At 36.5% G+C, this 12478-nt stretch overlaps 1 protein-coding gene across 3 annotated transcripts in view; it reads right to left on the bottom strand.

The window, feature by feature from the left end:
• Positions 1-12478, bottom strand: part of NSF (N-ethylmaleimide sensitive factor, vesicle fusing ATPase) — a 158373-nt gene that overhangs the window by 26732 nt on the left and 119163 nt on the right. For all 3 annotated transcript variants that reach the window (XM_065897813.1, XM_065897815.1, XM_065897814.1), the window contains exons 16-17: positions 3751-3817; positions 1422-1501 (exon numbers count right to left, since the gene is read on the bottom strand). In XM_065897813.1, coding sequence (XP_065753885.1) covers positions 1422-1501; positions 3751-3817 — 147 coding nt within the window. The remainder of the gene's footprint in view (positions 1-1421; positions 1502-3750; positions 3818-12478) is intronic.

Raw genomic sequence — 12478 nt, 5'->3', positions numbered from 1 at the left:
AAAATTATTCTTTCTCCTTTCAAATGGCTTGTAGCATAAATTATTTTTAGCTAAAAACCTGAATATTATAAGAAGTAAATTTTAATACCTGGGAAAAGTCTCCTAATCTTATAATTTTTTAAATGTTGATTTCATAAAAAGGATTTTTTGTGTGTGTGATATATATATTTTAAAATTTTATTTATTGGGGTTATTTTTATTCTAGAAACTTTAGATATATCTATATATATTAAAAAAATTTTTTAACATCTTTATTGGAATATAATTGCCTTACAATGGTGTGTTAGTTTCTGCTTTATAACTATATATTTTTTGAAGGAATCAGAAAAGAAAAAAATTCTCACTTCTCTAATTTCAGCTTCGATATAAGCTGAAACTCCAACTCCTGGGAATAATAGTTTACAGAAAAATGATTTTAAAAAATCCTTTCACCGTGCAAATATGTAGTAAATTTTCAAGGTTGTTGTATGTTTCTTTTCACTAGTTTAGGGGAAAAAAAAAACCCCCTAGAAAGTCAAGACAAGTCCTTTACCTTTAGGCCTAACACATACACACATATAATTTTAAATGTTAAATTAAATATTAGATTCACCAGCTTAACACTAAATATTTTCCATACAGCTTAGTTTATATCTCTAACTTCAAATATGAGATTCCCATACAGACATTAAGATGTTTTTTAAGTTAGTGCTTCACCCCTTTGTATCTGCCTTTGGCATTTCTTCAAGGTTACAACATGCAGAATCAACCAAGAGAATTCATGTCTTATGTCATAGCCAAACATGCGCAGCCTCTACATAATTAACATATTTAACCAACCCTCATAGGTTAGTTTAAATGTGTTAACCTATCAAAATCACCAGTCTCCAACAGCCACATGAGTAAAAACTATAACCACATGAACCAAGGTTCTGGCCATAAACTCACTCTTCAAAACTGCCACATTACACAAGAAAAATAACTCAAGCTCATCCGTAAAAACTAAAAACAAAACAAAACTCCCTACAGGATGTAAATTACCCCAAATACAAATTCTTAGGAAAACTTATGAAATGAAAAACAAAACAAATGGGAACATGGGTTTAATCCCTTCTACATTACTATCATGTATTAATATCTCTCATGGGAAACGGAGGGAAGTAGGGATGTGTAATATGGTGGTGAAGTTATAAAGCAACACAGAATACTAACTGAAACTGGGATTTTGAGATCTTCAGAAAAAGAACAGAAAATTTCTCTGATTAAGAAAAGTGATTAAGAAAATCATTTACCTTAAGGCAGAAGGCCAGACCAGACAACCTTTCAAAATCTCTTCAACAAGAAAATTTTATATGTTTATGATAATCTGCTTATTTAGAGAGTGCACCGTTGTATAATTTACTGGAGAAACTCTGTGAAAATGTTCCTTATATTATTTTTACCTGAGGAGGCGCCTTTTTCAGTAACACAAGAAGAGCCTGTAATACCAGATTAGAAAATCGAGGGCCAATAGGGACATAATCTGAAAGAGAAACATTGTTACGTTTAGGGATTCGATATACATATGCACATATTCCAAACATTCTGATTTTTCTGCATAAAGAGTCCTGGGGGGTGGTGGTGGGATGAACTGGGAGATTGGGATTGACATATATACACCAATATGTATAAAATTGATAATCAATAAGAACCTGCTGTATAAAAATAAGATAAAATAAAATTCCAAAAAAAAAGAGTAAACACAGTCCTAAATAACAGTCATGCAACTAACGATAACAAGACAAAATATCTACAATAACTTAAATGCTTAAAATAGTACATAAGAACTCTTATCTGTAAAATTTTTTAAAAGCGTCTAAATATCCATTTTGAGTTCATGTAGACATCTCTGCCTGATATTCAGAGACAGTTTTGTTTTTTTTTTTTAAAAGAGGAAAAAAAAATCCCCAGGAGTATTTACTAAACATTTACTAAGTATTTACTAAACATTGCAGAAGTTACTGCAAACCATGGTAATACAGTGAGTACACAGGCAACAAAACATGATACTAGAAAATGGGTAGAGGGGGAAATGGCAAGTAATAATAATGTAAGTAAGGTACTTCAATACAAGTGAAATGATGGTAAAGCCACTAAGATTGGTCCACAGATGGTGAAGAACAGTGAACTTCTCAAATAACTTTCTACCTGTTAAAACTTCTACCCATCCTTCAAGATTCGACACTAATGCCACCCCCTTTGCTTTCTCTGCATGTTGCACATGCACCCTTGCCCTGTGCTCAGAGCTGCCTTCAGGCATCAGCCCTCTGAAGTCAAAAGTGATCCTCCCCTTTCTGAATATCCAGAACACATGGCACATTCTACTTTGTATTAATTTTTGCCAATGTATGTCATAATGACAGCATCTTACTACTTATTTTTCTGAAACCCTAATAATTCTAGCACAGTGGTAAAGGCTCAGCAAATGCTTACTGAATAAATGAACAAATAAGTATGGATAATAACTATTCATACAAGTGAAAATATACTCAGAGGGCACACATTCCTGACATAGTACTGTTGCTATGACCACACATCTCAATTGTGTTTAGATAAAGGACTTTACACAGAGCTATGAGTATGTGCCTAAAAGCTTTTAAAGAAATAATCCCAGAAACTGAGCTGAAGTGTATCAAAAATAGCAGACCCAAAACCCAGGTCACTAGATAAAACTATTGATTTAAGAAGACCTCATAGATATACCTGCTCTGCTTTGTAATAAACATTGCCTTAGGAAACAGGAAAATAAAGAATAGAGGACGTAACGCAAGTCTGAAAATCATGGGAAAAATGTAGTAGAACAGTTAACGTGAAATCATTACTACACCATTATGGACCCCTTAATGAAGAAGGGGTTAGTTAACCAGGTGTTGGCAGTATTTTCAGATATTTATTAAGTTACCAGGTAGGTTCAATTTCAATCAAGTTTATTATAGCATCCTGAGCCATTGTTACAATGAATTTATTCCAGATTTATCTATTTTTTTGCAATGAAATAAAATGTAAGAGTAATAACACTGTTCTGGCATTTATTTGTAGCATACATCTTATGAGCTGAGTACAGGGGCTGTTTTATTCATCTTTGTATTCTGTAGGAGTGCACTTAAACATAGGAGATGTTTAATAGGTATTTTAAAAAATTACTGTAGAGCACTTTTAACTTTCAGAATGTTTTCAACTTTCACAATATTATCTCATTTTTGTCTTTACAATTACCCTGTGGGATAAGTAAGGAAGAGAATATAGTCTCTTTTTTATGTGAGCAGAAACTGATGTACAAAGAGATTACAACTTCTGCCCCAAGTGCTATAGTAGCTAACCTGTAGATTTCACTCCAGCCCTAAACCCTTCTTTCCTTAGTTCTGTCAAAGTTCACAAATGGAATCCCTAAGCTACAGGCAGCTCAGAAATAGTATACAGCAAATATATCCATCAACGAAAATTACTGATCATTTATTATGGGCAGGGAACTCTGTGAAAGATACAAAATAATATGAGACATGGGCCCTCATAGGAAAGCAGTTTATAATGTAGCTACGGTCATAAGGCATATCTAACATGAATACCATTGTTGCCTTCAGATATAAGCGATAGTGTTATATTTCCTTATTAGACAAAGAAAGGTATTTCTATTGCCCTATAGATTATAAACACCTGTATTTTCTCTTGTAATTTGTGAGACATTAGCTGTAATGTGGCAAGGATAGTACGATGTCAAAAGTTATGACTCACCAAGCAGTCTCTCAATGTCATCCACAACCACACAACTGAGCTGGGATTTATATGCATCATCAAAGATCTAGAAGAAAGCAAAACCATTTATTATCTCACTGCCCTCCATAATTATGACAATTTCCAAGAAGACAAAATTTAGCTAATTCTGGACCAATGCTCAAACAAAACACAGTAAAACACCCAATATTTCTGACTACACAAAACTAGAATTTAATAGAGCTTCAGAACTTGAAGAGTTCTTACAATTTTAAAAAATTAATTAATTAATTAATTATTTATTTTTGGCTGTGTTGGGTCTTCATTGCTGTGTGTGGGCTTTCTCTAGCTGTGGTGAGCAGGGGCTACTCTTCGTTGAGGTGTGTGGGCTTCTCACTGAGATGACTTTTGTTGCTGTGGAGCACGGGCTCTAGGCACGCAGGCTTCAGTAGTTGTGGCTCGGGGGCTCTAGAGTGCAGTCTCAGTAGTTGTGGCGCACGGGCTTAGTTGCTCTGCGGCATGTGGGATCTTCCTGGATCAGGGATAGAACCTGGGTCCCCTGCACTGGCAGGCGGATTCTTAACCACTGCCCCACCAGGGAAGCCCAAGAGTTCTTACAATTTAAAAGGGAGGAAACTGAGGCCCAAAGCAGTTAAATGACTTGCCCAAGATGTCACAGCTGGATCATGGCTGAGCAAGGGCAGGGTAATGCTGCTTTCAGCTCTAAGAGCTGGATGTGTCACATTGGGGCGTGCTGAGGAACAGCTGGAATTAATCAACTGACAAATCCATCAAGTTTATCATAATGGTCTCTCCTATCTATGTCAGAAGCATGACTTCAGTGTTATGACTCAAGAGCTAGATGGAGCCACAGGGATGTGCAGGGTAGAACTGAATATCATTTTATTATCTATAAGAATTGTGGCCTGTCAAACAGGAATAACACAGAAAGCAGAGAATTCTGTCAACTCAAATCAGACCACAGCAACCAAAGTGTTTACAAAAGAATTAAAGCTGGTATAAAGGATCAGATAGATGCATGTTAGAACTAGACAAAAGATAACAGAACATTATCTTAAGATAACCAAAGAAATGCAAATTAAGCAAACAGTGAAGGAAGCTGTTATATGCTGGCAAGGATGTAGCAATTTCAAGCCAGACAGAAGAATTAATTTATGTATAAATTTAATGTAAGTGCTCAAGGCCTTGAGACCAGCCTTTTTGTAAATGTTGGGCATTCCTATTCCAGTGACCATAACTGGGGCTCAGTGAATCCCACTGGTGTCATCTGTAAGAATTAATTCCTGTATCCCAGCCTAATCTGATTGATAAGTAACCTCAGTGCACCAAGATGGTAACCACGCCTCTCCCAAGTTTGTTTGTAGTAGCACAATATTCCTTACTGGGTATCTTTAAACTATAGAAGATTAAGAATTAGGTATAGAAATAAAGTAAATTAAACCTAAAATATTAATCTTTTTCATATTAAGTATAAAGACAATCTGTGAATAGTTGGTCTTTAAACTTCTGTAACAATTAACTTACCATGTTAGATTAACAGATTAGCCTTGCTAGTTCAATTTAAAATATGCAGTTGAATAATTAATTTTGATAAACTTTTATGTTGGAAGGTAAAATATAACTTTAATAGCCCTCCAAATGGTAATGGTAATCTGAGATTCACCATAGTTATATTATTAGTTTTAATTTATTACTAAGTAAATGTACTTATAGATTTACTTTGAAATTTAGAATGTTTTGTTTGTTAAACAACTGAAGTACATCAAAGAGAAAATAGGGCTTCCCTGGTGGCGCAGTAGTTGAGAGTCCGCCTGCCGATGCAGGGGACACGGGTTCCTGCCCCGGTCCGGGAAGATCCCACATGCCGCAGAGTGGCTGGGCCCGTGAGCCATGGCCACTGAGCCTGTGCTCTGCCACAACGGGAGAGGCCACAACAGTGAGAGGCACGCATACCGCAAAAAAAAAAAAGAGAAAATAAAATATTTTAAATGTGTAAATATTGTTTAAAATATTTAAAGAAATTTGTTATAAAAGTCTCTTTTTGAACTACCTTTTACTAGACTTACAAATAGAATAAAAGAAGTGGACTTAATTTATTTTTATTTATTATGTATTTATTTATTTTAATTATTTGTTTTTATTTTTGGCTGTATTGGGTCTGCGTTGCTGCGCGTGGGCTTTCTCTAGATGCAGCGAGCAGGGGGGCTAACTCTTCATTGCGTTGCGCAGGTTTCTCGTTGTGGCTTCTCTTGTTGCACAGCACGGGCTCTAGGCTCGTGGGCTTCAGTAGTTGTGGCACGCAGGCTCTAGAGCGCAGGCTCAGTAGTTGTGGAACACGGGCTTAGTTGCTCCCCGGCATGTGGGATCTTCCTGGGCCAGGGATCGAACCTGTGTCCCCTGCATTGACAGGCGGATTCTTAACCACTGCGCCACCAGGGAAATCCCAGGGGTGGACCTTTTTAAAGTTTAAGTTTTCTTTTGTGTTGAAAAACTGGATTTTAAATTATATAATTTTAATATGTTGAATTTTAATTTTTTAGACCTCAAATTAGCTACACATGGTCTTTTCTATGCTCAAAAGTCGCCCTCACAGATGCAAAAACAAAAAAAACAAAAGCAAAATAATAACTCATGTTGACAATCTAGATGGTAAGTTCCTCCCCAACATACTGTATATATATATATTTTTTTTTTTCTTTTTTTTGTATATTCTTTAAGGTAGGAATTGTCTTCCTCAGTATTATGTTTTCAGGGTCTGATGCCTCACTGGTGCCTAATAAATGTTTGCTGTATGCATGCATGAAAAGAATGCCTCTGTTGCTTTCCTTTGCACCATCCCCCATACCCCTCAGTCACCCTTCCACATTGTATCAAAATCTCACCTACCCTTTCGTCCTTAGCTACCTGTCTCCTCACTGGACTGTGAGGTGGAAAAAGAACTTTATTCATGTTATCCTCAGTACCCAGCATAGAAGAGTATTTAGTAATAATATTTGCTCAATGGATTCAATGGTTGAAACAACACAAGTTCTAATTCCATCTTGCTGTAAGTCACTTGTTTCTCTTCTCCTTTGGTATAGCATTTTGTATATTGTGTATATATTAACGGATTCATTGTATTCTTCCCTATATTACACTAGATTTTAAGCCCTGTGAAGGCAAGTACTATTGTATTTATCTCTGTATCCACATCACTTCATATAATGCCTTATCAGAAAGTAATCAATAAATATTTACTGAAGGAATAAATTTAAATTTATGCATTAAATTCAAGTAGAAATACCAAGTAAGTAGTTGGAGATGTAAGATTGAAGTCAGGGTATGGACATCACCCTCAGGGCAATGACTGCTGAAACCATGAGAGAGGCATGTGATCTTCAAGGAGAAATGGTAGAACTAGAAGAATAAAGAGCTCAGGACGGAATCTTGGAATGTTGTTCTATTCATTCATTCAACAAATATTTTTGAATTCCTATTATGTGTCAAGCACTAATGAAGGCAATGGAAAGAGTAATGAGTAAGGTCACATGTAACTATAATAAAGCATGGCATCACGATGTTAGAGGAAATACCAGATGTGCTGGTATACAGCACGGGAGCGGTGGTAGTCCTTGGGGATACCCTACACATCCTGGTTCTCTCTCTGGCACATGGTAGGATTGTACTTCCTTACCCCCTCTTAAGTTAGGGATGATTATGGGGTTTGCTTTGGGTAGTAAAATGTGAGTACAGAGTGTATCACTTTCTGAAAGGAGCTTTAAGAGCCACTGCTTGATTCATCATACATCCTTTATCCTGCCTTGGCTATCATGGAATCGCATGTGAGATGGAGTCTCTATTACCTATTAGCTTGAATCTCTGAGAAACTATGGCAGAGCTTCCCCTCTGAGTCATGATGGACATGTAATGTGGGCAAGAAATAAACTTTGTTGTGTTAAGCCCCTGAGATTTTCAGCGTTGTTCATTATCGCAGCATAACTTAGCCTATTGTTACTGGTAAGAGCTTATGGAGTCAACGATGGTCTCCTAAATTTAGGAAGTGACATTTAAGCTGAGACCTGAAGGATGAACAGTGCAGTAAAAAACAGGAAAGAAAGTGTTCTAAGCAGAGTGTACTGATTATTACGAGGCACAGAGATGAGAAAATTTAGGAGCACTGCAGGAACTAACATACAGTCAATAAGAATTAAAATGAAGAGGTGTCAGCGTTGGTGCTGTGTGTATGGGGAGTGGTGGGTGAGAGATGAAGCAGAAGAGAAATGGAAGAGACAATGGAAAAGTTTAGAAGCAGTTCCACTGTGGTTCTTTGCTCTTTTTTGAAAACTGGACCATACAGCAGCCAATGTGGTATCCTGCAAACTCCGGTGATTTTAAGAAGTCACTGAAAAAAATGCTTGGCTCTTTAAAACATTTGTTCAGAATTCTACTAAGGGCTCTGATGCAAGCATATCATTCTGTCTGACAGGCTGTAATATCGTGGATTAAAGCCACAGGGGCCCAAGACATCATGGACTGGCTACTTGCATTAGTTTTACACTTTCCCTGAATCAGCCCTTCTCCCTTCTTAAAGCTTACAGGGCTACAGGAACCTTATTCAGGACTCTGCTGGGGTCTAAACTGATGATAAATTTATATGCAGTCTCACTAACTTATCTCAGATACTGTGATTCACAAAGCATTACAAATCACTTCACAGCTGACCACATGGGTTACCTATAACATTTTAGAAGAAAAATACCTAGAGCAGTCTTTTTTTTTAGAGCAGTCTTTAATTTAGTTTTTTTTACAGACAGCTCTTAATGTACTAATTACTACCACGGGGATAGGAGTACTCACAGCAAACTCTCTTAACAACATACTAACCATGACAAATTCCAGTTGTAATCTGACCAGTTTCAGTTAACTCTGTTTTAATTTAAATACACACACACACCTTTCACTTCTTACACACACATTCTTTTCCTTATGTAGTCACGAGTGTAATATAAGGTCATCACTCTTTCCCTGAATCCATGTTTCTGCCTAGTCTCCTCAGCCTCTTCCATTCTTGGCTTCCTGGCCCAATGCTAAATAAGGAGATACTCAGATTCCACTGGCAAATATATGCGATTAGCTGTCAGACTAAAATCTAAGTGAGATATTTACATACTGAGCTGGGAAGTTCTACCATAACTTTAGGTAGATAAACCCAAAAAGTAGGAGAGGTACAAGAAGGAAAGATGAAAGAAAAGTAAAATTGTACAAACTGCTGCAGCTCGAATTGAAGAACTAAAGTGCCAAACTTGCCGTCAGTAACAGCACACAGCAAATACACAGTGCCTGCTCCAGACCAAACGTCCAAACAACATTTAGCCAGGTGGGCTGAAGCTGGGGCTACTAGTGGTATCTTACAGACTCTTTAAAAAATTAACTTAAATTTTGATCCTTTCATTTAGTAAGATGAAAGTATGATGCTCAAGTCTTTTCTTGCTGAAGAGGTTATCAGAAGGGGATCATAGAAGTTATCATGCAAAGCAGGACACTTGAAAGGTGAGAGTTGTTAATAATCATGCTGGAACAACAGGTAAAAACCATGATTGCACACAGCACATTGGAGTGTATGGTCATCCTAGTTCTATCAGGGAGTTTCCCGTAGAGCAGGTAAAATTAGCAGAATAGACGTATTCTTAGAGTCAGGTGAGAAGTCTGAAAGAGAAGGCTAAAGAAACAGAATGGAAGAACGGAAGAAAGGAAAAATATGGAAAAGAGTGTCAATAGTCAACAGGGAAAAAATGAGAGGTCTATTCTAGAAGATGAAGAACGTCTCTAGAAAACAGAGTTCCATAGTCTATCTCTAGCTGTGGACATAATGAGGTTGTCATCATTAAACTCTCTGGTGCCTCCACTGTTGCGTGCAAAGGCAGGCGTAGTGCGTCATGAGAGACAACATGGAATGTGTGGGGCCTGGGATTGCAGCAAAGGCATGCTGGAGGCCCTGTGAGAGGAGGTGTGGGGCTCCTGCTGCCAAGGGTTTAGGGGCAGGTCTGTTATGGTCTTGAAGGACACAGCAAGCTCTCAAGGCACAGAGCCCGCTCCTGGACTCTTCAGACAAGCTGGGAGCCACCTGTGTGCAGGGGAGGGGCAGCAGCTGCAGACGCTGGAGTCTACACGAATACAAATGGGAACACGCCAGCATTAGCTCCATGTTAATCCCAGCCTTTCAGAATCACAAACCACAGCAAAGCGTGTTCTAAGTAGATTCTGTCCTCCTTTTTCTATAACCTCTTTAGCGCTCTGAGGTAAGTGAAGCCAAATTTTCAGGTTCTTTGGGGGCTGTAAGAGCTCATCTCAGTTTTGAAGTGGCTGGCATGAAGTACCTAATTAGTAGAAATCTGATGACAGTAGGAATTTGATGACTTAGAAAATCCCTAATGTAGTAAATCTGTCAGCAATTAGTTGAAAGAATACTCTAATCATATTTGGTAGCACATAAAAACGTAAATGAGCAAATTCAAATTGGTGCTATCAGTAATAATCTCTAGTTTCTAAAAATAACTTGGGAGCAGACCAAGCAAACATTAGTTGTCTTCTAATGAAACTGCCTCAGGAAGTGGACCTAAACTTTTGGCAAAGCACTCAAGCTTCCTGGAATGACCTTAAAATCCCTTATTTGTTCTCCCTGCTTTTCAGGAATAATTCTTAAATTTTCACATGACATGAGCGACAGAGTGGGGTATTTTTAATAATATAAAAAGTCACAAGATCTGAAAGTTAAATTCCACTATAGAGCTACACCATCTTCCTTTGTGTGCCGAACAGATACAAACGTCAAAAGACAGAGTGTATTAAACAAAAACAACAAGTGCTCGTCCCCCAGCAGCACAGGGACCTGTAGTCACTTCCGGGGTGTCCACTTCTTTCAGTTAATGCACGCACAATCTTCAACAAATCAGCTACATGATATATTAGGATGTTAACCAAAAACATCCAAATTCTGTTGCTTAGTAACTGCTGTCAAAAGATCCAATTTCCAGCTCTGCTCTTTGTATGGACTAAACCATGAAAAGAGGAGGATTAGGCACCATGATTCTGTTCTGTGCAGACTACAATTTGCAGTGGGATTTACAGGAGGATATTCAAAGAAGATTATTTCTTTCTTGCAAAGCTAGTGGAAAGGAAAATTTCTTCCATTAATTTTCAGTCCTTTTAAAAACAAGACTATATTATGCTATTAATGGGTATAGTTTTATAAATCACTAATTTTCTACTTAATTTTGTTCAAACAATGTAGTCACATCGGATTGTTCTATTTCACCTCTGTACTGATTGTATACTCGGAAAGCACCAACATTAGGTAATTAGTTAAAATCAAATTCTACTGCTTTGTTCTTTTGTTCATTTAATGCCATTAATAGAACCAGTAAAATAGGGTTTTTTTTTAAGTATAGATGCAAAAATGGATAAAGGAATGAACATTTTTAAACAGAATAAAGTTGGGGAAACAAAAATAAAATGGGGGAGAAGAGAAAGATCTGTGAACACTTCAAATATCTTAATGGAACACATAGTATCCCCTCCAGAATGTAAGGATAATACTTCATACAGACTTTGCTAGTACTGAGGAGTTTATCTATGGAGAAAGGATTTATTAAGCAGATTAAGTATAAGGTGAATTTTAAATTAACTGAGAATAAACTACTTTCATATATTTTAGCACCATCTGTATGTGAATAAGAATACCTTAGTTGCAATTAAATCTTAGATACTCATTAAAGCAAGCCTAATGGCCCTCTCTACTAACAAAAACTCATCTCTTGGTTTAAGTAATAAAATGGTATATAAAGATATTCTATGACTTAAGTATTCAGACCACCTCTCTCTAAGAAAAATTAATGTATTATAATATTTCTGAGTTTCACAAACTATTGCCATTGCAAAACATTTTGAAAAATCTTTAAAACTGAGGATCTAGTCATTAAAATGTAGGTGAATAAATGATTTTCATGCCAATCTTTTACCTATCAAATTTGCAAAAAATATATATATATTTTTAAACATCTTTATTGGAGTATAATTGTTTTACAATGTTATGTTAGTTTCTGCAAAAAATATTTTAACAACATCAAGTTCGGGCAAGAGCCCAAGGAAACTGACACTCTTATATGATGGGGTTGCAAGTGTAAATTAGCACAACTTTCTTAAGAGGTGGGCTTTATAAACATTAGTATTTTTACATAAGTTTTAATAGCAATACTTATAAAAATTTGAAAACCATTAATATTTTTACCTTAGCAATCTCAATTCTGAGAATTTATCCTAAAGAAATAACCAGAAATGTATGTGCAATAATAATAAGTAAAAACAACCACTATACTTTACTGAGCACATATTATATCCCAAGGCACTACGTGATACCGTACATAAATCACCATCTCATTTAATTCTCATAACAACCCAATGAGGCAGCTATTAATATTATCTTCATTTGGTAGATGAGAAAACAGAGGCTTGTATGTTAAGTGACTATAAGAGCTGGTAAGAGCAGTGGAGCTGGGATTCAAATTCAGGTCTATTTGAAACCTAAGTCCAAATTCTCAGCCAGTAAATCAGGATGCTACTCTCAGAAAAATGTAATAAGAAAATGGGGGCAGTGATTGGGAGTTCTACAGAATATTGTTTATAATTGTGAAAACACCTGGAAACAACATAAATGTTCAACAAAAAAGCAATGTTTAAATGGATATTATAC

This window comes from Phocoena phocoena, chromosome 19, assembly GCF_963924675.1.
Source record: "Phocoena phocoena chromosome 19, mPhoPho1.1, whole genome shotgun sequence".
In the NCBI taxonomy this organism is placed as follows: domain Eukaryota; kingdom Metazoa; phylum Chordata; class Mammalia; order Artiodactyla; family Phocoenidae; genus Phocoena; species Phocoena phocoena.
The sequence above is the reverse complement of the archived record's forward strand: the minus strand, read 5'-3'. Positions and strand labels throughout refer to the sequence as shown.